The sequence below is a fragment of the Serinus canaria genome, chromosome 4 (assembly GCF_022539315.1).
Source record: "Serinus canaria isolate serCan28SL12 chromosome 4, serCan2020, whole genome shotgun sequence".
Taxonomy (NCBI): Eukaryota; Metazoa; Chordata; class Aves; order Passeriformes; family Fringillidae; genus Serinus; species Serinus canaria.
In genome coordinates this window covers 69,648,077-69,671,337 of record NC_066317.1, presented here as the reverse complement: position 1 = coordinate 69,671,337, position 23,261 = coordinate 69,648,077, and the positions used below count along the sequence as shown (strand labels likewise).

General features: G+C 61.9%; 3 protein-coding genes and 2 non-coding genes across 7 annotated transcripts in view; 1 reads left to right on the top strand and 4 right to left on the bottom strand.

Moving 5' to 3' along the window:
- Window positions 1–225: 225 nt before the first annotated feature.
- IDH3B (isocitrate dehydrogenase (NAD(+)) 3 non-catalytic subunit beta) lies at window positions 226–9,474 on the top strand. 2 transcript variants are annotated; one of them, XM_050973841.1, is made up of 12 exons: window positions 226–316; window positions 867–947; window positions 2,956–3,048; window positions 3,527–3,647; window positions 3,776–3,836; window positions 5,018–5,150; window positions 5,705–5,838; window positions 6,526–6,628; window positions 7,145–7,291; window positions 7,383–7,477; window positions 7,563–7,623; window positions 9,347–9,474. In XM_050973841.1, the coding sequence occupies exons 1-12, from the start codon at window positions 281–283 to the stop codon at window positions 9,425–9,427; spliced, it is 1,146 nt and encodes a 381-aa protein (XP_050829798.1). In that variant the 5' UTR covers window positions 226–280; the 3' UTR covers window positions 9,428–9,474. The 2 variants fall into 2 exon arrangements, with proteins under 2 accessions (XP_050829798.1, XP_030094940.2); XM_030239080.2 differs by lacking the exon at window positions 9,347–9,474 and adding an exon at window positions 8,201–9,054 and having other exon boundaries at window positions 227–316.
- Window positions 9,475–9,579: 105 nt separating this feature from the next.
- NOP56 (NOP56 ribonucleoprotein) lies at window positions 9,580–13,921 on the bottom strand. The gene is made up of 12 exons (XM_050973839.1): window positions 13,853–13,921; window positions 13,544–13,633; window positions 13,169–13,283; window positions 12,928–13,089; window positions 12,568–12,766; window positions 12,124–12,311; window positions 11,895–12,046; window positions 11,614–11,714; window positions 11,293–11,441; window positions 10,925–11,046; window positions 10,327–10,464; window positions 9,580–10,194 (listed from the first exon to the last, which is right to left on the bottom strand). The coding sequence occupies exons 1-12, from the start codon at window positions 13,853–13,855 to the stop codon at window positions 9,958–9,960; spliced, it is 1,656 nt and encodes a 551-aa protein (XP_050829796.1). The 5' UTR covers window positions 13,856–13,921; the 3' UTR covers window positions 9,580–9,957.
- Window positions 10,535–10,603, bottom strand: LOC115485377 (small nucleolar RNA SNORD57). The gene has a single exon (XR_003946137.1). It is a non-coding gene; the product is annotated as a small nucleolar RNA SNORD57 (small nucleolar RNA).
- Window positions 11,118–11,189, bottom strand: LOC115485378 (small nucleolar RNA SNORD56). Its single transcript, XR_003946138.1, has one exon. It is a non-coding gene; the product is annotated as a small nucleolar RNA SNORD56 (small nucleolar RNA).
- A 644-nt stretch (window positions 13,922–14,565) lies between the features above and the next one.
- Window positions 14,566–23,261, bottom strand: part of DCTN1 (dynactin subunit 1) — a 50,660-nt gene continuing 41,964 nt past the window's right edge. For both annotated transcript variants that reach the window (XM_050973371.1, XM_050973372.1), the window contains 14 exons: window positions 23,004–23,172; window positions 22,594–22,662; window positions 22,124–22,186; window positions 21,370–21,519; window positions 20,219–20,380; window positions 19,364–19,495; window positions 19,122–19,250; window positions 18,529–18,671; window positions 18,068–18,234; window positions 17,187–17,320; window positions 16,436–16,625; window positions 15,906–15,982; window positions 15,545–15,634; window positions 14,566–14,938 (listed from right to left, as the gene is read on the bottom strand). In XM_050973371.1, the coding sequence (XP_050829328.1) occupies window positions 14,801–14,938; window positions 15,545–15,634; window positions 15,906–15,982; window positions 16,436–16,625; window positions 17,187–17,320; window positions 18,068–18,234; window positions 18,529–18,671; window positions 19,122–19,250; window positions 19,364–19,495; window positions 20,219–20,380; window positions 21,370–21,519; window positions 22,124–22,186; window positions 22,594–22,662; window positions 23,004–23,172 (1,813 nt within the window). In that variant the 3' untranslated portion in view covers window positions 14,566–14,800. The remainder of the gene's footprint in view (window positions 14,939–15,544; window positions 15,635–15,905; window positions 15,983–16,435; window positions 16,626–17,186; window positions 17,321–18,067; window positions 18,235–18,528; window positions 18,672–19,121; window positions 19,251–19,363; window positions 19,496–20,218; window positions 20,381–21,369; window positions 21,520–22,123; window positions 22,187–22,593; window positions 22,663–23,003; window positions 23,173–23,261) is intronic.

Below are 23,261 nucleotides of genomic sequence, written 5' to 3'. Positions count from 1 at the left end.
ACTCATTGGGGGGGCCCCAGAGGGACATTGTGGGGACATTGTGGGCGTCCCAGGAGGACATTGTGGGGACACTGGGGTGTCCCAGGAGGACATTGTGGGGACACTGGGGGGGTCCCAGGGGGACATTGTGGGGACACTGGGGGGGTCCCGGGGGACACTGGGGCTCCCGTTCCCGCGCTATCTCGCTTGTCCGGCAGGGGGCGCCACAAGCCCAGCGGGGCCCCGCCCCTCTGACGTCACGTGACCGCCCCTTACCGCGGTGCGTTGTGGGTTCTCAAAGATGGCGGCGCTCAGCGCGGGCCGGGCGGCGGCGGCGGTGAGAGGGGGACGAGACAAGGGCGGCGAGGGGACAGCGGGCTCAGCCGTGGGGACTGAGGGCACGGCATGAGGGGGGACATCGCTCTGGGGTGGGACATCAGGTGTGGGGCGCCGGGCAGGGTCAGGGGGGTCAAACGGGGTCTGACCTCATCGTTCTCTGGGCTGTGAGGGGTCCGTGAGGGCTGGGAGGGTCCGTGAGGGCTTGAGGGGGTCAGTGAGGGCTGGGGGGGTCAGACGGGTCTGAGGGGTCAGTGAGGGGTCAGTCGGGTCGGGGAGGGTCAGTCTGGGGGGGTCAGACGGATTTTGGGGGTCAGTGAGGGCTGGGAGGGTCCGTGAGGGGTCAGACGGGTCTGGGGGCTTCAGTCGGGTCTGGGGGTCACTCTGGGGCAGAGTGTGGGGTGAGGGCCGGGGGGGGTTCAGTTTGGGGGTGGGGGAGTTTCAGGCTGGGTTGTGGGGGTGTCGTTTTGGGGATGACATTTTTGGCCTGGGGAGGATTTTGGGGTGGGGGGCACCCCCTGACGGGGCTCTCTGACCTGTGGCACCCCCAGGGCCTCCTGCGTGCCCAGAGCCTCGGGGCATGGCGGGGGCTGGGCACCTCGGCCACCCTCCTGCAGCAAGCCCAGGCCAAGGTGAGGAGGGGCTGAGGGGATCTGGGGGGCAAAGGGGGCTCAGGGGGGAACTTCTGACCTTCCAAACTCCCAGAGAGGATGGGGGGGTTGGGGACAAAGGGAAAAGGCCTCAGGGGAGGTTTGGGTGGGATATTGGGACGATTCCTTCCTGGGGAGGGCAGTGGGGTTTGACGTCCCTGGGGATGTGGCACTTGGGGACATGGCCAGTGGTGGCCCTGGCAGTGCTGGGGGGGTCTCCGAGGCTTTTCCCAGTCAGGAAATTCCCTGATTCCATGGGAATATGGCTGAGGGAAGGGCTCAGCCCCGAGTGTGACCTTGAGGCACTGCCCTTCCCTCAGCTCTGCCTCCTGGTATTTCCCATTTGTGCCCTGGACATTTGATTCCAGCTTATTTAAAGCTGCCCATCTGTGACTCTCAGCTTTCCTTCCCTCCCTCCCCTCTTCCTTCCCTGTTCCCTCTGGGGGTTTGGAGTTTCCCTGGCATTGCTGGCAGGGAATTCCCTGGGCTGGGTCTGGGGCGTTCCTGCTGGGAGCAGCTCCCAGCAGGGAATTCCAGGCTGGGGAAGGAGGGGAGGGATGGGTGGGACATCCCAGCAGTGATCAGTGAGGTTCTGTTGTGGTCTGGGCCACGAAAATGGGGCTTGGCAAAATTCCAGGTGATCCTGAGGGAGCAGGAGTGAGGGGATTTAGGAGCACCAGGCTGTGCTGGGATATTGGGGAAATTCCTCCTGGAAAGAGCAGGGGGGAGTCCTCATCCCTGGAGAGATTTGGGTGGGATATTGGGGATATTCCTGCTAAAAATGGCTGTCCAGAATTCCATGGGATCCTGAGGGCAAGGAACAGGAATGAGGTGATTTAGGAGCACCAGGCTGTGCTGGGATATTGGGGAAATTCCTCTTGGAAAGAGAAATGGGGAATCCTCATCTATTTAGGTGGGGTATTGGGGAAATTCCTGATAAAAATGTCTATCTGGGATTCGAGGGCAGGGAGAAGGAATGAGAGGATTTAGGAACACAGGGCTGTGCTGGGATATTGGGTTGGATATTGGGGAAATTTGTCCTGCAGAGTCGTGGGGTGTCCTCATCCCTGGAGGGATTTGGGTGGGATATTGGGGAAATTCCTGCTAAAAATGGCTGTCCAAAATTCCATGGGATCCTGAGGGCAGGGAGAAGGAATGAAGGGATTTAGGAGCACTGGGGTGTCCCTGGATATTGGGTTGGATACTGGGGAAATTCCTCCTGGAAGGAGAAGGGGAGAGTCCCCATCCCTGGAGAGATTTGGGTGGGATATTGGGAAGTTCCTCCTAAAATGCCTGTCCAGAATTCCATGGGATCCTGAGGGCAGGGAGGAGGGGATTTAGGAGCAGGGGCTGTTCTGGGAGCTCTCAGGAATCCCTCTGGGCAGAGGCAGAGGTTATTTCTGGCAGTGCTGAGCAGGACAAGGTCCCTCCGTGGTGTCGGGTGTGCTCAGGGCTGGTGTCACCCCCGGGGTGGCCGCAGGACAGGGACAGGGACAGCTCCGTCCTGGGCTGGCTTTGGGCCCCCAGGACAAGGCTTGGAGGGGCTGCAGCGTGTCCAGGGACAGGCTGGATTTGGGGAGGGGGCTCAGCCTGGAGAAAAGGGGGATCAGGGGGACCCTGTGGCTCTGCACAGCTCCTGCCAGGAGGGGACAGCCGGGGGGGGCAACAAGGACAGGACAAGGGGACACAGCCCCAGGCTGTGCCAGGAGAGGTTTGGATGTCCCAAGGGTCCCTTGGAAGGACGCTGGGGGGACATTGTGGGAAATTTTCTCCTGGGAAGGGCTGTCCAGCCCTGCACAGCTGTGGAGTCCCCATCCCTGCAGGGATTTCCCAGCCCCATGGATGTGACACCTGGGGACAATGCTCAGTGGTGGCCTTGGCCCCGCAGGGCTTTCCCAACCCATCACTCCGTGTCCCTGTGGGTGTGGCGTGGCTCAGGTCCCTGAGGGGTCCCTTTGGCCATTTTGGGGTGACCCTGCTGTGTCTGCAGTCCCACAGGGCTGAGGGGACATTCCAGGTGACAATGCTGCCGGGGGACGGCGTGGGCCCGGAGCTCATGCACGCTGTCAAGGAGGTCTTCAAGGTATGGCCATGGCCAGGGGACACCAGCAGCAGGTGGCCCAAGTGTCCCTGCGTGTCCTGAGCGTGTGTCCATAATTGTCCCTGTGTGTCCCTGAGTGTCCCTGTGTGCCTGCCTGTCCCTGCGTGTCCCACAGGCAGAGGGTGTGTCCCCATTCCTGGAGGAATTTGGGATAATTGGATTTGGGATATTGGGAAAATTCCTCCTAAAAATGACTCCCAGAGGAGAATCCCCGTCCCTGGAGGGATTTACCAGCCCTGTGGATGTGACACTTGGGGACATCCCAAGGGGTGGCCTTGGCAGTGCTGGGGACACCTCAGAGGCTTTTCCCAAGGGAAATATCCCACGATTCCGTCAATGCCACTGAGGTGATCCCAGTTCCCTCCCGTCCCTGAGCACGGCCCTGGCTGGCTCAGGGCTCCTGTGGTGTCCCCCTGTGGTGTCCCCGAGGTGACCATGGGTGGCCCTGTCCCTGTGCCAGGCTGGCAATGTCCCCGTGATCTTCGACGAGCACCACCTGAGCGAGGTGCAGAACACGGCGTCCGAGGAGAAGCTGGATCGGGTGGTGGACTCCATGAAGGAGAGCAAGGTGGCCCTCATTGGTGAGCACCTGGCCCTGTCCCTGTCCCTGTCCCTGTCCTCCCCTTGTCCCCTCAGGCTGTGCCAGGGGAGGGTTTGTGGGATGTTGGGACAATTCCCCCATGTCCTGACCCCGCTCCGTGTCCTGCAGGGAAGATCCACACACCCATGGAGTACAAGGGAGACCTGGCATCCTATGACATGAGGCTCAGGTGAGGGAAACTAATTAATTAACCATTAATGAGTTATGGGGGAGAGGAAAAGGCTGAGGGATTCTGTGTGGGCTGGGAAACAAAACCTTCAGTGGGACCCTGAGGGGTCTTGGAGAGGGAGAGACCCCAGCTGTGTCCCCTGGGACTTGCAGGGGACAGTCACAGGGAAAAAACCATTAATTACTAATTAATGAGTTATTGGGAGGCAAAACTCCATAGCCAGGTGCTGCCCCTACTGACTGATCCTGCTTCCATGGAAATTCTGGAGACACTGGGGTGGATCCCAGAACTCATCACTGAGAAAAACCCCGTTAATGAATAATTAATGACTTTTTGGGAGGCAAAACTCCTGAGGGACCATCCCTGGCCAGGAGCTGTCCCTGCTCACCCTGGGGTCCTGGAGAGGGGGGTGACCACAGCTGTGTCCCCTGGGACTTGCAGGGGACAGTCACTGTGGATAAAACAATAATTATTAATTAATTGGGAGACAAAACTCCATAGCCTGGAGCTGTCCCTGTTGATTCATCCTTCTTCCCTGGAAATTCTGGAGATGCTGGGGTGGATCCCAGAATTTGTCACTGGAAAAACCCTGTTAATTAATAATTAATGAGTTATTGGGAGACAAAACTCCTGAGGGACCATCCGTGGCCAGGAGCTGTCCTTGCTCATGCTGGGGTCCTGCAGAGGGGGGTGACCACAGGGACTTGGAGGGAACAGGCATGGGGGAAAAAAACATTAATGAATGTTATTAATGTCATTATTAATTAATGAGCTATTGGGAGACAAAACTCCATAGCCTGGAGCTGTTCCTGCTGACTGATCCTGATTCCATGGAAATTCTGGAGATGCTGGGGTGGATCCCAGAATTTGTCACTGGAAAAACCCCGTTAATTAATAATTAATGAGCTATTGGGAGACAAAACTCCATAGCCTGGAGCTGTTCCTGCTGACTGATCCTGCTTCCATGGAAATTCTGGAGATGCTGGGGTGGCCCCCAGAACTCATCACTGAGAAAACACCATTAATTAATAATTAATGACTTGTTGGGAAGGAAAACTCCTGCGGGATGATCCCTGGCCGGGAGCTGTCCCTGCTCACCCTGGGGTCCTGCAGAGGGGGGTGGCCCCGCCGTGTCCCCAGCGCTCAGAGGGGACACGGTGACCCTGTCCCCGTGTCCCCAGGAGGAAGCTGGACCTGTTTGCCAACGTGGTGCACGTGAAGAGCCTCCCGGGCTACCAGACCCGGCACAACAACCTGGACCTGGTGATCATCCGGGAGCAGACTGAGGGCGAGTACAGCTCCCTGGAGCACGAGGTGGGACATGGGACAGCCTGGGACACCTGCAGGGGGACAGCTCCAGGGAGTCACTAAAGGGGCTCCAGGAGACCTGGAGAGGGAAAAAGTGGGGACAAAGGGGAAAAAAGGGGGGAAAAAATGGAAAAGAATGGTCGAGTTTTAGGGATAGGGATCAGGGATTATAAAAAAAGGGGACAAGGGACAGAGGGACAGGAGCCAGGGAATGGCTCCCACTGGGAAAGGGGAGATTGGTCTGGGATCTGGGCAAGGAATTGCTGTCTGGGAGGGTGGGCAGGGGCTGGGCTGGAATTCTCAGATTTGCTGTGGCTGCCCCTGGATCCCTGGCAATGCCCAAGGCCAGGTTGGATGGACTTGGATCCACCTGGAAAAGTAGGAGGTATCCCTGGGTGGGATGGGATGAGCTCCAAGGTCTCTCCATGATTCCCTGATTCCCAGCTCAGCACACTCAGGACCTGCCTGGAGCAGTGGAATTAGGGGAATATTCCAGGTGTGAGGGTGTGAGGGCCAGGCTGGGTGGCCGTGCCCAGGCTGTGACCCCCCCGTGTCCCCAGAGTGCCAAGGGCGTGATCGAGTGCCTCAAGATCATCACCAGGGCCAAGTCCCAGCGCATCGCCAAGTTCGCCTTCGACTACGCCACCAAGAAGGGCCGGGCCAAGGTCACAGCTGTGCACAAGGCCAACATCATGTGAGTGGCACTGTCACCCCCTGTCCCCTCGGCACGGCCCCGACCTCAGCGTGACCTGCCTGTGCCCAAAAGGGCTCCAGGACACCTTGGGGGGGACCTGGATGGCAGGAGAGGGGGAAGGGCTTCAAGGTGGAAAAAGAGAGATTGGGGTGGGGTCTTGGGAAGGAATTCCTGGCTGGGCTGGAATTCCCAGATTTGCTGGGGCTGCCCCTGGATCCCTGGCAGTGCCCAAGGCCAGGTTGGACTTTGGGGATTGGAGTGAGGGAGATCAGGATTTCCCTGGGACTGGGGCTTTTCCCTCACTCTGCTCCCAGCCAGGAGTGAGCAGACACTGACCTGCAGCTGCTGCTGATCAGATTTATTGATAAATCAGTGTCCAGATATTCCCAGGGCAGCATCTCCATAACAACCCCGTCCCCATGGATTGTGGGATCATTGGTTTGGGGTCATTCCTGCAGAATCCCAGGCTCTGGAATCATTGATGGGAACTCCTGGACAGCTCCTCCTGCACCTCCCACTTGGGACAAATCCCGTTCCCATCAGGGAGAGGGGGAAAAGCAGCATGCGGAGCCCCCAAGGGTGTCCCAGATCCCAGTTCCTGCTGGATCCCTGCAGTTCCTGCTGGATCTCTGCAGCCTTTGGGATTCCCCTGCTGCCCCCCAACTCTTCCTGGTGTTCCTTGTGCAGGAAGCTGGGGGATGGGCTGTTCCTGCAGTGCTGTAAGGAGGTGGCAGAGCTCTACCCCAAGATCAAATTCGACACCATGATCATCGACAACTGCTGCATGCAGGTGAGCCACGCCCCCGGGCCACGCCCCCCGGCCGGCCACGCCCCTGAGTGTGTCCGTGTCCCTGTCCCTGGTCCCTTCCCAAAGGCCCCTGAGGAGCTGGAACCTCCAAGCCTGGGCACACCGAGCCCACCTGGCCCCAGGGTTGTCCCCGTGCCAGGCAGGAGCCACCCCAGCATTCCCAGCTCTGTCTCACCTGGGCTCTGGGGCCATCCCAGTGCTGCTCCTGGGGCAATTTGGGGGGTTTGGGGACCTGGGTTGCTGCAGCCTCACTGAGGCTGGGTGTGTTTCTATCCCTAAAAATTCCCCTTTATATCCCTAAAACCTCCCCTTTAGTCCCTAAAACCCCCCCAATCCCCTCTCTGCTGCTCCAGGCAGTTGGGCCAAGCATGGAATGATTTGGGTTGGAGACACCTCGGAGCTCACCCAGCCCCACCACACCTGGGCTGTCCCAGGGTGGGGCTGAGCTTCCCTCCAGCTTTTCCAGGCCTCACTGCCCCATTCCCATTCCCATCCCAGCTGGTGCAGAATCCCTACCAGTTTGATGTCCTGGTGATGCCCAACCTCTACGGGAACATCGTGGACAACCTGGCCGCGGGGCTGGTGGGCGGCGCCGGCGTCGTGCCCGGCGAGAGCTACAGCGCCGAGTACGCCGTGTTCGAGCTGGTGAGCAGGGGCATCCCAGGGGCAGCCCAGAGCACCATTCCCAAGGCTGGCAGGGTGGCATGATCCTGTCACTGTGCCCTGTGTCCCACAGGGAGCGCGGCACCCCTTCGCCCAGGCCGTGGGCAGGAACATCGCCAACCCCACGGCCATGCTGCTCTCGGCCTCCAACATGCTGCGGCACCTCAAGTATGTGCTGGGCTCTAAAGGGGGGTTTGGGGGGGGCTGGGGGGGCTCCTGAGGGGCTGACCCCCTGCTTCCCCCTCTTTTCCAGCCTGGAATACCACTCCAACATGGTCTCGGATGCGGTGAAGAAGGTGATCAAAGGTGGAAAAGTGAGTGCGGGACACTGGGTAGGGCTGGTGGTGCCTGGGTCACCTTCTCTGGCTACTCTCTTCTTCCCAGCTGGAATTCTTGGTTCCTCTCTTCTTCCCAGCTGGAATTCTTGGTTCCTCTCTTCTTCCCAGCTGGAATTCTTGGTTCCTCTTCTCTTTCCAGTTATAATCCCAGGCCCACAGCTGTGTCCAGCCCCTGTGGTCACGTTCTGGCAAGGGAGGGACTTCTGGCCGGGCTGGGGAATCCACCACAGCCTTGTCTGCATTTGGGTTCTCGGCAGGGACCTTCTCCAGCCCCATTCCCAGCCCAGGTCCTGGCAGGGCTCTCAGGGACCTTTCCATGTCCATCCCAGGTCCTGGCATGGTTCTCAAGGGACATTCCACAGCCCCATTCCCATCCCAGGTCCTGGCATGGTTCTCAAGGGACATTCCACAGCCCCATTCCCATCCCAGGTCCTGGCAGGGCTGTGGAGAGTCCCTCCTGTCTCTCTCTCTGCTGTCCTGTGCCCCTCCCAGCCGTTCCCTCGTTCACCAGAGCCTTTCCCCCGTTTCTCCCCTCCCTGTGTTGGATTTGCAGGTCCGGACCCGGGACCTGGGCGGTTACTCCACCACTTCCGACTTCGTCAAGTCCGTCATTGACAACCTGCACCCCAACTATGGGGCTTAGGACCCCCAGCAGCTCCCCCAGCGCCTCGGCCCCCTCCCCAAACCCCCTCCCAGCCCCCCCCCCAGGGAGGAGGGTGGCCCAGGAACCCCCCCATCCCCCACAGGAGGCGACCAGTGCAGATTTTGGGGTTCACTGGGTGGTTTTGGGGGGATGGGGCAGCACCCTAAATCATAGGCAGCTCCTAGGGACATTGGGACCACCCACCATGGCTCTGGGACCCCCATTCCCATGGGATCCCCACTACTGGATTATCATTGCTGTGGGACCAGTGGGATATTTGGATCCCTGTCAGAACAGGACCTTGGACTGTGGGACCCCATTCCCATGGGATCCCCGTGACTGTGGGACCCCCCCCATTCCTGTGGGGTCATTTAGACTGTCGGACCAGTGGGATTTGTGGGACCTCATTCCCATGGGATCTTTATGAATGTGGGACCAGTGTGACTGTGGGACCCATCCCATGCAGCTTTCAGCAATAACCAGGGTGACATCCCCCACCCTCCACCCCCTTGGCAGCTGCTGGCACAGGGCTCCCATGGCGTGGGGTGACCCTGGAACACTCCAGACCCGGGGCAGGGTGGGGAGGTGCACCCAGTGCCCCCCAGGCCACGGGAACTGGGGAGCTGCAGGGCTCTGGCCAGAGCTGGGAGCTGATCCCATAACCCTGTGCTTGTGGGGCCAGGCCCGGTGCCACCCCGGGCTCTGGGCTGTGCCATCGTGTCGTGCTCTGTATTCTGCTTTGCTAATAAAGGGTCCAATGCTTCCCTCCTGCCCTGCCCTGGGGGACCTGGGGCAGCTTTTGGGGTGCAGGGGCTGCTGAGCTGGGGGGGCAGTGCTGGAACCAGAGCCCAAACTGGACTTTGGGGCACCCCTGAGCCGCTGTGGGGCAGAGGGGACACCAGTTCCTCCACACATCCCCAAGGCACAGGGACAAGTTTGGGGGTGCACAGGGCTCCAGGGAGCCCAACCCCAGAGTGCCACAGCCCAGGCTGGGGCCGGGGGGACCCCACTTGTGCAGGTCCCTGCTGGTCCCCCTAACCTCCCGTCTCCTTGCAGGTGCGCACGGCGGACATGGGGGGCTACTCCACCTCCATCGATTTCACCCAGGCTGTGATAGATGCCCTGGAGGTGCAGTGACCTCACCCCTGGCCCTGGCGACTCCAATAAAGTGGCCTCAGGTGTGACCGTGCTGCTGTCAGCGTCCCTCGGCCCTGGCAGGCTGCTGGTGACAGGGTGACCCCCGTGGGGACAGCCTGGGCACCCCCTGCCACGGAGCAGGACAGGAGGGGTCAGCAACAACCTCAGCCCTTTATTGGGGTTTGGGCACCACAAGCAGGGCCTGGGCCCCTGCACCACAGGCAGGGGGGACACGGCCTGGGGACAGCCCAGAGTCCCCAAGAAAGGGGACACAGCCTGGGGACACCCCCATGCAGCCCAGGCCCCAGGGAAGGGGACAGGGGGTTGGAAGTTCCACTCTGTAAGGCACAGTCCAGGGTCTGCTGGTGGCCACAGGGACTCACCCAGGCCACGAGGGGCTGTGACATGTTCCAAGTGGCCACGGTGCCACAGGACACAGCTGGGGCCACCACGGGATCGGGTGAGTGGCCACTCCTGGCTCCTGCCTGTCAGTCAGTCTGTCAGTCCATGTGCTGACTGATCTCTGCTCCCTAATCCTCCTCTGAGTCCCGAGCCACTGCCTTCTTCTTCTTCTTCTTTTTCTTCTTCTTTTCCTCCTCCTCTTCTTCCTCAGGCTCTACCACAACTTTCCTTTTCTTCTTGGGCAATGACTCCTCCTCTTCCTCCTCCTCCACCCCGTTCTCCTCAGGCTCTGGCTCTGCTTCTGACTCCTCTGGCTGCTGCTGCTTCTTCTTTTTCTTCTTCTTCTTGGCCCCCACATCGTTCTCCTGTGGGGAGCCCCACCCACATCAGCTCTGGCCCCATCCCCCCTCTCCTCACGGGGCACAGAGACCCCTCACAACCCCCCAGCATCAGGAGCACCGAGGACCCCCCAGAAGGGTCTCACCCATCCCCCTCACCTCTGTCTCCATCACAGAGTTCTCTGCTGACTCCTCAGCAGCTGCTGCCAGGGCCTCCAGCCGCCGCTTCTCCCTCTTCTTCCTCTTCTTCTCTTTCTTCTCCTGCTTCCTCTTCACCTCAGCCACCACCTCGTTGGCCTGGGGACACACAGGGGGGACGTGAGCCAGAGCAGGGTCCCAGGGTTTGTCCCCACACTTGGCCCTGGTCGGATCAGACTCATTAAATCAGTCTTTGGCCTCCACAGTGGGTCAGGATGGCACAGTGACATCACCTCCGACATGGGCCCTCACCTTCATCCCCCCAGCACCTCGCCATCATCTTCATCGCCTCCCCCACCATCCTCCATCATCCCAGCACCTCCACCCCCTTCACTGCCCCCAGCAGCACCTCCCATTCACAATCTCCATCCTCTGGTACCTCACTACTGCCCTCTTCATCTCCCGCAGGACCTCACCTCCATCACCTTCTTCACCCTTCACGCACCTCACCACCACCTTCACCTCCCCCAAGACCTCACCTCCCCGTCCATCTCTCCCACAGCCTCCATTTATCACCCTCACCACTCTTCCTCCCTCAGCATCCCCTCCTCCTCCTCACCTCCACCACGGCCTCCTTCATCACCTCCAGGTTCTTGCGGGGCGGCTCCCCAGTCTCGTAGAAGGCCAGGCGTTCCTCCACCTGCTCCCGCAGCTTGTCCCCAAAGACACTGGTGGGGACCTCTGTGGGGAGAGGACAGAGGGGGCTCAGCACTCACCCTGCACTCACCCTGCACCCCCAAGCCCCCCCTGCTCTGCTCAGCCCACAGGAGTCACCATTCACCGGGGTGAGATGCTGTTGACGAAAAATGTTCCCATCACGGCAGAGCGGCCCTAAATGCCCGAGTGCCCTCCCCGTGCCCACCTGGGCACTGAGTGACAGTGCCCACCTCATCTGTGCCCCCCAACCCCCCAGAGCCCCCAGCCCACCTGAGAAGCAGTCGATGCGTGAGGCAATGGTGCACTTGTTGGCCAGGTAGCGCGAGATCCGCCCCTTGTTCTTGGCGGCCGCGCGCCCGATGAAGGTGGAGTGGAAGATGAGGCCGTACTTGGGGGTGTTCCCCCGCGTCTTCAGCGCCCTGCGAGTGCCCAGGGTGGGGTCAGGACCCTCAAATGCCACCCCCGCCCACGGACAGCCCCTCCCCAGCCCGCTGTGCTCCGGGGGTCGCTCAGACTGGGGCCGGCTGCTCACCCCCAGCGAGTCACAGCCGCAGCCCCGCGGCCGCCATCACCGCGACCACCCTGGGGTACCTGAACAGGGCCTTCTCTGCACCCAGGATCTGCACCGTCGACGCCGGGTACTTGGCCAGGTTGGTCAGGCTGCCAGCGTGCGAGATCAGGCGGGCGCCCACCTGGGGGACAGCACGGGGGAGTTACGGGTGGCCCTGAAGCCCCCAAGGGCACAGAGAGTCCCCACAGGCCGGGGATCAGCAGTGGAAGTGTCAGCAGCACAACTCAGTGGATTGACAGATTCACTCTGACATCATCTCCGCGGCTGGGGAGGTGACAGGGGGGTCTCTGGGGACACTCACCACCTCCCCGATGAGGGCTGACAGGCTGGGGGCCACCTGGCTCATCTTGGAGCGCAGGTACTCCTGCAGCCCCTTGCGGTAGTCGGACAGCGAGATGACGCGGCGCGAGAAGCTCTCAATGTTGATGAGGTCCAGGGGGGAGATGTCCATCCCTGGGGGTGGCACGGGGTGAGTGGCAGCGCTGGGCACGTGGCCAGGCCCCCCTTGAGCCCCTCAGAGCCCCCCTCACCCATGGAGGAGCGGGAGGCCTCCAGGATGGCCTGGGCCTTGGCGCTGTCCATGACGATCTCCTCCAGCCCCTCCAGGCTCTCCTCACTCAGCTCCCGGCGGTTCCCGATGAATTTGGCCACCCGGCAGTACATGGAGTTCTCAGGGACGATCTTGATCAGCTCGGGGAAGTGGTACCCGTACCACTCCCTGTGGGGACAGGACACAGTCACTGCTGTCACCCAGGCCTATCCCAGCTCTGTGTGTCCCCAGGCCCCTCTATGTTCCCAAATGTCCCCCCTGGTCCATGCCATGGCCCTGTGGCCCGGCCAGTGGCCCTTGGGGAGCTGCTGTCCCTCCCCGGTCTGTACAGGCGGCCGGAGCAGCAGCGGCTGCCTGTGGTAAGCATGGGGAGGGACGGGGACACTCAAACCCTTCAGACCCCCCAAAATCCATCCCCACCGACCGGACACGCATGGAGAAGGTGTTGATGTCCTTGTCCAGCTGGTCCAGCAGGCTGATGGATTGGATGATCATGTTGTCCACCCGGTGCACGTTGAACTTCACCTTGGCCCGGGAGTAGCTGTGGCCGAGCCCCAGCTGGGCCTTGGACGCCGACTGTGCCGTGAGGCCTCGGACCAGCGCCGGGAAGTGCAGCCGGATCCCTGCGGGGACACGGGGGACAATGATGCCACCGCACAGACACTGACTGCCACCACGTGCAGCCCCAGGGACACCTCACAGCCACGGCACCGGGTCCCCCAACTCCTCACCCCTTCCAAGTGAATCCCGGGACCCCACTGAAATGTCCCTTGTCCCCACTCACCTCGCATGAGCTCGGCCACGACGCCCCCCGTCTGGCACTGCACCCCCAACTCCTCCAGCACGGCCGCGCCCATCTTGGCATCGCCCACCCCCAGCACCACCTTCTTCCTCTTGGGGGGCAGCGCCGTGTCCAGCAGCAGCCGCAGGTCTTCGTGCAGGACTCCTGCGGGACAGGGAGGGCTCAGCGCGGCCAGGGGGTCCCCGCGGGAGGGGGGTCCCGCTGTCCCCGGCCCCGCGCTCACCCTCGGACACGGCGTTCATGTTCTCCAGCGCGCTCTGCGCCGAGCGGAACGGCGAGAACGCCACGAGCTTCACCACGTTGTGGAACTTGCCCAGCGTGAGGACGCTCTCCTCCACCTGCGGGGCAACCGGGGCGGAGGCGGGGGCTCCCGTCACACCCGGTCCCGGGGAAAGGCCCCGGCAGTGCGACCCCCCGCCACCCCCAGGCCTGCCCCGCCAGTTCCCCCCGGCCTCCCCGAGCCTTGCACCTCCCTCCATCCCCGGTCCCGAAGTGTCCCCTCCTGCCCCCACCTCCCCAATCCCCGTTCTCGTCCTTCCCACGCCGTTCCCGCCTCCCCCCCGCTCCGCTCCCGTTCCCGCCGTTGCCGGTGCCGTACCTGCGGCAGCTGCAGGCCGATCTCCTCCACCTCCCGCACGGCGAACAGCGCGTACCCGGCCGCATGTTCGAACAGCACGTGCAGCAGCACCTGCGGCACCGAGGGCTCCGCTCACCGGGGGCGGCACCGGGGCCGCGCTCCCGCCCATCTCCGCGCCCGCCGCCCCACCGGAGCGCCCGGGCCGGCCCGATGCGGCTCCCCCGGCCTCCCGTCGGTCCCGGCGCGCCCCGATGCGGTCGGAGGGGGCTCCTGGGTCCCTCCCCACTCCCGATGCCGTCGGATGCGGCCCGGGCCCGTCCCCTCACCCACCATGGTCCTCCCGCCGCCGCCGCCGTCCGGAACTGACGCGCTGTCTTCGCCGGAACCCCGTCCCCTCCCTCCTCCACCAATCAGCGCCCACTGCGCCGCGCCCTCCGCCAATCACCGCGGGCCGCCCTCGATGGGCCCACCCCGCAGCCAATCAAGCAGAGAAGGGGCTGATCCCGCCCCTTCGGCTGCTCCTGCCAATCAGAGACGGGAGGGGGAGTTTCCTCCCGCCTTTTCCTGCGCGCCGGCCAATGGGAGCTGCGCCCGCGCGCCCCACGGCCCCGCCCTTTCCCGCGCTGTCCGGTGCGCGCGCGGCCGCACGTGGCGGGACCCGCTCCCCCCCGATGTCCCCGCGGTGCCACCCCGGGACCCCCGATGGCCCCGCGTCCCCTCCGGGGACGCCCGGAGCTCTGCGGGTCCCCTCCTGGGACCCTCGGTGCCCTCCAAGTGTCCCCCTGGTCCCACCCGGGACCTCCAAATGTCTCCCGGTGCCACCCCAGGATCCCCAAACGTCGCCGTGGTTCCACCCGGGGGCTCTCTGTGACCCCCGGCGTCCTCAGAGCCCTCCCGGGACTCCCAGTGCCCCTCTCGAATCCCTCCTGTGACCCCCGGTCCCCTTCCGTGACCCCCCGGTGCCCTCCCAGTCCCTTTTACGCTCCCCGTGTCCCACGTGTCCCCCGTAGTGTCCCCGCCCGGTGCCCGGTTCCAGGCTCAGGAAGCGCGTCCAGGGAACTTTTATTGGATGCCAGGAGCACGGGGGGGCGGCAGCCCCGGCCCCGCGGGGGTCCCGGGGGTGTCCCGGGGGGGTCTGTAGTGTCCGAGAGCAGCGCGGGGGGCCCGGATCCCCCGGCGGGAAGCGGCTCCGGCTCCCACCGCGAGTGGGGCCGGGCTGGGGGGGAACGGAGAGTCCCGAGGGAGGGGACAGCGGGCCGGGGGTCCCTCGGGGGCGGCTCAGGCGACGAAGTGCTGGCGGAGGTGCTGGAGCAGGTCGGGGGTGAGCAGCACCCGGTGGGCCTGGCCGTGCCCCGGCGCGCACGGGATCGTCACCCGCCCGCACAGCGCCGGGCCCTGCGCCTGCTCCTGCTTGGCCTGCGGGGACAGCGCCACGCTCAGAGTGTCCCCCGGGGGTCCCCCGGGATGGGACCTGGTGGCTGCTGTGGGTCATGGGGTGCTGGGGTGGAGCAGGGGGTCCTCACCCACCCCCTCCCTTGGAATGGGGGATCCCTCGGGATTGGAGTTTGTCAGAACAGGGGGTGCCTTGAAATTTGGGATCAGGAACAGGGGTCCCTTGGGATGGACTGGGGCCCCTCAGGAATGGGAGTTTCTTGGGATTGGGGTCCCTCAGGATTGGGGGTTCCTTAGGACAGGGGTCCCTGAGGATTGGGATCCCTCAGGAATAGGGTTTTTTGTGACTGGTGTCTCTTGGAATTGGAGTTCCCTCAGGATTTGGGATCCCTTGAGATTGGGGGTCCCTCAGGATTGGGGGTTCCTTGGGACTAGGGTCCCTCGGGACTGGGATCCCTCGGAATTGGGGGGGCCCTCAGGAATGGGTTTTTTTTTGTGATTGGCATCTCTTGGAATCTGACTTCCCTCAGGAATGGGAATCCCTCGAGATTAGGGGACTCCTTTGGGACTGGGGTCCCTCAGGACTGGGACTCCTCAGAGCTGGGGGGTCCCTCAGGCTGGGGGTCTCACCTTCAGGAAGGAAGAGGACGGGAAGGTGCCGAATGTGGTGGAGACGCCGGCGCCCGGCTGCTGCTGAACCATCTCCCGCAGCGTGTCGTCCTGGGGGCACAGCAAGGTCACCCCAAAATCCACCCCAGGGGGACCCTCCTCACCCCCCAGAGCCCCTCACCCACCCAATGGAGCTCTTGCCCACCCTGGGCAGGAATCAGAGGGGTCAAACCCGACTGTCTTGGGAGGAGAACGGGAACAGGAATGGGCAGCACCTTGTCCCCTCACTGCCACCAGGTGCCACCAGCCCCAGCCTGGGGGCTGGAGGGCTGGGCTGGGGGTGCCACCAGGACCCCCCATGCTGGAGAAGACCCTTCCTCACCTTCAGGGCATCGATGGAGTTCTTGAGGGCGCAGAGCCGGGCCGTCTGCTCCAGCAGCCGCGCCGACGAGCTCCTCGCTGTGGACAATGGGAAAGGACGGATGGGCCAGGGGGACACGGACACAGCTGAGCACTGTGACCCCCTCAGGCTGGCACCCGGTGGGCTTTGGGGGGTTTGACCTCCTCAGGTTGGTACCAGGTGCATTTCTGGGGGGTTTGACCCCCTTGGATTAGTACCAGGGGGATTGCAGAGCTTGGGGGGTTGCCCAGTAGGGAGAGGCTGAGCCACCCTGCAGCAGCTCATCCCCTGGACACTGAGCCACATGTCCCCAACACACCAATGGCCCTGAGAGGGCCAGGCACTGGCACTCAACCCAAACACCCCAAAGCTGCCAGCAGAGCACATCCCACCCCGCAGCGAGCCCCGCTCCGGGTGGTGGCGCATCGCTGCCAGTCCGTCTGTGGGCAGAGGGACAACACAGAGGTGCCCCAACCCCCTGAAATCCCAAGGAATGTTTTTGTAGGACCTACTGGATTTGCTCTGCCTCATGTCCAGCACCTTGGCGTTGGCGCTGAGCTGGTAGAGGGTCTCCAGCAGCTGCGTGGTCTTGCGGTAGAGGCTCTGCGTGGGCAGCCCCTCGGGCGGCCGCTCCCGCGCCACGGCCACGCGCGGCACCTGCAGCGGCGCCAGGCTGGCCAGCTCCAGCTTCATCTGGGCACCCTGGCATCCACGGGAAACCCGAGTGAGGGGCACGGGAAACGGGGAAAACACCAGGGGAAGGTGGGTGAAAGCAGAAAAGCAGGGGGTGAAACGCTGCTAAGGACAGCAGGGATGGTCCCCGTGGGTGTCCCTTGCATGTGGGGCTGGTTGGATTTAATGAGCTGCTCCATCCTGCTCATGAATTAATATGCATTAGAATTAATAGCCATTAGAATAGTTGGTTAATTGGGTTATCTGCTGCTGTGCTCCATGGGGTGTTCGTTAATCAATCAATCGATCGATCAATGAATCAATCAGGTTGTGCCAATGGAATCTGCACTGAGGGGGCCAGGGCTGGCAGGGACATCAGCAGCACCCCCAGTTCCATCAGCGTGCCCAGCTCCCACAGGGATCACATCTCACATGAATAACGTCCCTCAGGGATCAAATCCCCCATGGATCACCTCCCACTTCGGGATCCCATCCCACAGGGTCACATCCCTCATGGATCCCATCCCACAGGGATCCCATCCCACATTTATCCCATCCACCCTGATCCCATCCCACCCCGTTCCCCCTGACCTTGAGCAGGTTGTTCTCGTTCTTGAGGTGTTTCAGGGAGAGCTGCAGGGCGTCGATCTGCTGCAGCAGGAGGGGTGAGTCCTTCACCTGCACGGGGCCGGAGCCACCTCCTGGCACCTGCCCAGCACCAACACCTGCGGAGGGGCACTGCCATCAGCGCTGCCACCCATGACGGTGGCACAGGGCACTGTCACCAACATGTGGCACCTCCCTGGAGAAGTCCCACCAGCTCCAGTGCCCCTTTCCAAGGCTCTCCAGCTGTGGGTCACCCCCCTCCACATCCATCACAGTTCCATGCTCATCCCTCCCTTCCCAGCCCCCCTGGAGCCACCAGGGCTGGCAGCCTCCGAGCAGGACCCGGATCTTTCCCTGACTCCCAAGCAGAGCTGTGTCCCAGGGTTTGAGTGTCCTGGGATTTCATTTCCTCCCCATGCACTGGGGCTGCATGCAGGGTGTGTCCATACCTCGCTGCTGTTCCTCTGCAGCACAGGGAGAGGGGCCAGGAGAGACAAGAAAAATCAGGATTAAAGCCCTGGATTGGGCTGGAGAGGAGCTGTGGCTGGAACAGCTCCGGGCTCCCATGGCTCCATCTGGGACTGACCCCATTCCCAGCATCTGGGAGTGACCCAAGCAGCACCCCTGCAATGCTCCCTCAGAGCCAGGGGCTTGGCACGGAGCTCCCGGGCTGCTCCTGCTCCTTTGGCAATGAGAACGTGCCAGCAACATTCCTGGGAGCCAGGACTGGGAGTGTGGGAGAGGCTGTGGCTCGGTGAGAGCCAGGAGCTGCTGTGGGAGACCATTCCCAAATTTCTGGTCACACATCACCCCTGGAGCTCTGTGGCAGGAGGACACCCCAGCCCCATCCGGGCCGTGTCACTCACCTCCGGCGATGCCGGACACGATGGAGGCCACGCCCGAGGGCGGGGCTCCCCGCAGCCCCTCAATCGTCCTCTTGGACTGGTTGTTCAGGCGCTGCTTCAGCTCCACCTTCTCCGACTCCAGCTGGTCAATGTCAGCCTGGAGAGCGTCCATGGTCTCCTCAAACTCCCTGGGAAGAACATACGGAGGGATGTGTGAGGACAGGGATGCTGCTTGTCCAGGAGCCCTTGTCCTGTCCCTCTATCCCTTGTCCCCAGTCCCTCTCCAGTTCTCCTGGAGTCCCTTTAGGCCCTGGAGGGAGCTCTGAGCTCTCCCTGGAGCCTTCTCTTCTCCAAGTGAACATTCCCAGCTCTCCCAGCCTGGCTCCAAGCAGAGGAGCTGCTCCCAACTCTTGGAGCAGCTCCATGGCTTCCTCTGGATGAGCTCCACCAGCTCCACACGCCCAGCCCCATTCCAAACTCACTTCTCCTTCTTTTTGAGGAGTGTCTGAGTCTCATCCAGCTTGGTCTGGATCTTCTCCACACGGTCATCCGCGTCCTTGGACGCGCTGTCCAGCTTCTTCTCCAGCAGGCTGAGCCGCACGTTGGCCTCGCTGAGCTCCTCGCCCTGGAGCAGCAGGGAGGGAATCAGGGAGCTGGGGGAGCCCCCAAATCACCAGCACCCACAGCTGGAACCCAGAACAGCTCCCCAGGGCCCCCAAATCACCAGCACCCACAGCTGGAACCCACAACAGCTCCCCAGAGCCCCCAGATCACCAGCACCCACAGCTGGAACCCACAACAGCTCCCCAGAGCCCCCAAATCACCAGCACCCACAGCTGGAACCCAGAACAGCTCCCAGCTCCCATCCTGAGCACCCCAGAACACGGTGGGGGCAAGATCTGGATGGCAGCACCTCCCTGCCCAGGGGAATAACAATCCCAGGAGATCTGGATGGGGCTTGGGATCAGCATCTCCATAGGTAGGAAGTCACTAGGAGTGTGGAGGTGAATCCCACAGCAGCCAGGAAGGTGAGGATGGGTGAGGGACAGGCAGGGATCAGTGAGGAACACCTCACCTTGATCTTGAGGGACTTCTTCAGCTCCTTGATGACCGTCTCCCTGTCCTCCAGCTTCAGCCCCAGCCCCTCCGCATCCGTGATCTCCGCCCGGAGCGCGGCCGCCCGGAGCTCAGCCGGCGGTGTAGGCTGGACCAGTGGGACAATCGGGATTTTAGGAAGAATCCCAGACACCACAGCTGCCCAACTCCCTGTCCTGGTCACCCACAGCCTCCTGGTGACCAGAACAGAGCCCAACCCACCTTGTTCTGCGGGCGGTCGGCGTCGTACTCGCCCTCCTGCATGGCCGTGGCCATCTTGTTCATGGTGGCCATGAGGATGCTGCAGGACTGGCGCAGGCACTCGTAGGGATTGATGCCCTGGGAGCCATAAATCTGGGAAGGACAGGAAGGACCTGGCTGCTGGCCTTGGGCTGGGCTCACAGCCCCCAGCCCACATCCCACAACTGGTGTTGCCCTCTAATGGTTAAAGATGTCCCTCTGATGGTTAAGAATGTTCCTCTGATTTTCAAGGATGTTCCTCTACTTTTTAAGGATGTCCCTCTGATGTTTAAGAATCATCCTTAAAATCCACATCCAACACAAAACCTTCACTTCCATGAACAAATCCAACCAGCAAAATGCAAAAAATTCCACACACAGAAATCCAAGTAACGCCAAACAGAAGAGGATGATTTACACAGAACCCACTCCTGGTCCCTTCACCAAGGATGTGTCACCTGGGAATGGTGAAGGATGTCCCAGCTGGGAATGATGGGAGGGATGCCCAGCTAGGAATGGTGAAGGATGACCACCTGGGAATGGTGAAGGATGTCCCAGCTGGGAATGGTGGGAGGGATGCCCAGCTAGGAATGGTGAAGGATGACCACCTGGGAATGGTGAAGGGTGTCCCAGCTGGAATGGTGAGAGGCATGCCCCACCTGGAAATGGTGGAAAGATGCCCCACCTGGGAATGGTGAAGGATGTTCTAGCTGGGAATGGTGGGAAGGGTGTCCCACCCAGGAGTGGTGGAGGATGCCCACCCAGGAGTGGTGAAGGATGCCCCACCTGGAAATGGTGGGAAGGATGTCCCAGCTGGGAGTGGTGGAGGATGCCCACCTGCTCGCTGACTTTGAAGGCCAGCTCCTCGAGGCGCAGCGCCGGCAGCCCCTCGTTCTCGGCCAGCGGCGCGATCAGCTGCGCCCCGGCCGCCGCCACCTCCTGCAGCACGGCCACCACCCAGGTCAGGTGCTTCCGGCACTCCAGCAGCGTGTCCGACACCTGGCAGGGCAGAGCGGGATCACTGGGAATGGCACGGACACGTGGGCTCCTGGAGTCCACACATGCCCCGGAATTGTCACCAGGATTGGGGGAAATAACGGGAAGATGGAGGGAAGGGGTCTTGGGTGTGAATCCAAGTCTCCATCCGAGACGAAAACACAAAATCCAGATGCCACCTCCATTGTGTCCAGGGAAGGAGCTCCAGGAGCAGCTGAGGGACCTGGGAAAGGGGCTCAGCCTGGAGCAAAGGAGGGTGGGGGGGACCTTGTGGCTCTGCACAGGAGGGGACAGCTGGGGGTGGATTTGGGATCTTATCCCAGGGAACAGGGACAGGAGGAGAGGAAACGGCCTTCCCTCAGAATTTGGGAAGATTCCTCCTGGGAAGGGCTTCCAGACCTGGTATATTTGCCCAGGGAATTTTCCCTTCCCTCAGAAATTGGGAAGATTCCTCCTGGGAAGGGCTTCCAGACCTGGTATATTTGCCCAGGGCAGGGGGAAGTCCCCATTCCTGGGGGGATTTAACATCCACATGGATGTGGCACTTGGGGACGTGGTCAGTGATGGCCTTGGCAGTGCTGGGGCGTGGTTGGACTCAGGGATCTCCGAGGGATTTTCCAACCTAAACCAGTCCCTGATTCCATGACCCCAGCTCAGCTCACACCACCTCCCTCTGTGCTGAGCTGCTGCCCAGCTTCCCCGGGGTGTCTGCTGCCAGCCCAGTGCATCCCACAGCTCCCAGTTTGTGCCTGAAGGGTGGCCTGAGGGGTGTCCCTTGGCAGTGCTGGGGCGTGGTTGGACTCAGGGATCTCCGAGGGATTTTCCAACCTAAACCAGTCCCTGATTCCATGACCCCAGCTCAGCTCACACCACCTCCCTCTGTGCTGAGCTGCTGCCCAGCTTCCCCGGGGTGTCTGCTGCCAGCCCAGTGCATCCCACAGCTCCCAGTTTGTGCCTGAAGGGTGGCCTGAGGGGTGTCCCTGTCCCCTCACCTGTGCTCCAAAGCCCAGGGCTGCCGGAATTCCCGGCGCGTCCGTGCCCGGCATGCGGCGCCGGATCTTCTTGCAGAACTGGCGGATGTCACTGCAGGACGTCTCCAGGTCCTTGAGCAGGATGGCCAGGTCGGCCGCCTCCTGCCCAGCCTGGGGACACAGAGGGACCTCAGAGGGACACGGGGACAGAGGGACTCGGATCTCAGAGGGACACGGGAACAGAGGGACATGGGGACACAGAGAGACCTTAGAGGGACAGGGGAACAGAGGGACACAGGGACACAAAGAGACCTTAGAGTGACCTCAGAGGGACACAGGAACTAAGGGACATGGGGACAAAAAGGGACCTTAGAGAGAGGGACCTCAGAGTGACACAGGGAGAGAGAGGGACCTTAGAGGGACACAGGAACAGAGGGACATGGGGACACAGAGGGACTGTAGACAGAGGGACCTCAGAAGGTCACAGGGAAAGACAGGGACATGGAGAGATCTCAGAGGGACACAGAGACAGAGTGACAAGGGGACACAGAGGGACCTTAAGGAGGGGGAGCTCTGACAGACACAGGGAGAGAGAGGGACCTCAGAGGGACATGAGAGAGAGAGAGAAGGACCTCAGACAGAGGGACATGAAGGGAATCTCAGACACAGGGACACAGGGACAGCAGGAAGCTGGCACGTGCCCAGCCATCCTGGCAGGTGCTACCTGGAGGAAGATCCTACCTGGAGGAAGATCCTACCTGGAGGAAGATCCTACCTGGAGGAAGGCCCGCAGCCGGCACACCTCCACCCCCATGCAGTCCAAGGCACTCTGGGTAAACTGTGGGCACAACACAGGGACCCTCAGCACAGGGACAGGGACAGGAGGGGTCCCAGGGCACACTGGGGTTGCAGTCCCAGGAATTCCAGGATGGACCCTGCCACCACCACAGGATTTTCAGGAGCAGGGAAATGGGCTGAGGCAGTCAGGCTATCATTGGTCTGTTTTGGTTTTATCCAGGGGTGCAGGATGCTGGTTCTTACCTTGGGAAATCTGGGATACAACCCCCACCCTGAGATAGAAGTGTCTCCACATTCCCACTCCTGCTCTTCTCATCCCCATGTCCCCATTCCCTGACCCCAGTGCCACCACTGGGGAATGGCAGCAGGGACAGCTCCCCTCCCACAGGGATCCTGGGGGACACAAAGGTGGAAAAGAGGGATCAGGGAAGGGCTGTCCCCACTCACCTTGATGTGGTCGGCCAGCTGCAGGGTGCAGTCCTCAGCCTGGTCGGCCAGGTGGATGCTGTACAGGTGCTGTGGGAAGGGCAGGATCAGCATCCACATGATAAAAATCCAATGTGGCAACACTCAAAAAAACCCCAAATTCTGAGGGTTTGGGCCATTTCAAAAATGGAAGTAACAACAGTGCCCCAAAAGAGCTGGTGGTGCTTAATTCCACAGGTGAGCAGCGTGGAAGGAAGGAGAGTGGGGTGGGAGAACCACATCCCCCGGGGACACAGAGCAGGGGACACAGCCACGGTCACCTGGGTGACAACACCCAAAGGAAAGGGCTGCCAAAAGGAGCTAAATCCCAGCTGATCCATGTCCAACAGGTGAGGTGGCACCTACCCCAGTGTCACCACCCCCAGCCCCACCTGGTAGTACTTGATGGCTTTGGTGAGCGGCTCCACGTTGACGGTCTCGTCCAGCTGGTCCTTGTGGAGCAGCTCGATCAGGAAGTCCAGGGAGCGCTCGTGGACGCTCATCTCGGGGTACAGGGTCCCCACCTTCTTGTACACCTCCACACTGCAGCGGTTCAGGGCCCTGAGGGGACAGGGACAAGGGGCTGGGGGCATCTCCGGGCAGGACGTGGGAAATCGGAGCCCTGAGGCACTGCTGGCCTGGGGACAGGG

Excerpts from the sequence above, each read along its gene's own strand:
- NOP56 (XM_050973839.1), bottom strand. Across the intron at positions 11,047-11,292 it reads ACGCATCGACTGCTTCTCAG|AGGTCCCCACCAGTGTCTTT; the intron begins GTGGGCTGGGGG and ends CTCTCCCCACAG. Across the intron at positions 10,195-10,326 it reads ACTCTGTGATGGAGACAGAG|GAGAACGATGTGGGGGCCAA; the intron begins GTGAGGGGGATG and ends GGCTCCCCACAG.
- IDH3B (XM_030239080.2), top strand. The coding sequence starts at position 281 with ATGGCGGCGCTCAGCGCGGGCCGGGCGGCGGCGGCG. Across the intron at positions 948-2,955 it reads TGCAGCAAGCCCAGGCCAAG|TCCCACAGGGCTGAGGGGAC; the intron begins GTGAGGAGGGGC and ends CTGTGTCTGCAG. Across the intron at positions 5,151-5,704 it reads ACAGCTCCCTGGAGCACGAG|AGTGCCAAGGGCGTGATCGA; the intron begins GTGGGACATGGG and ends CCGTGTCCCCAG.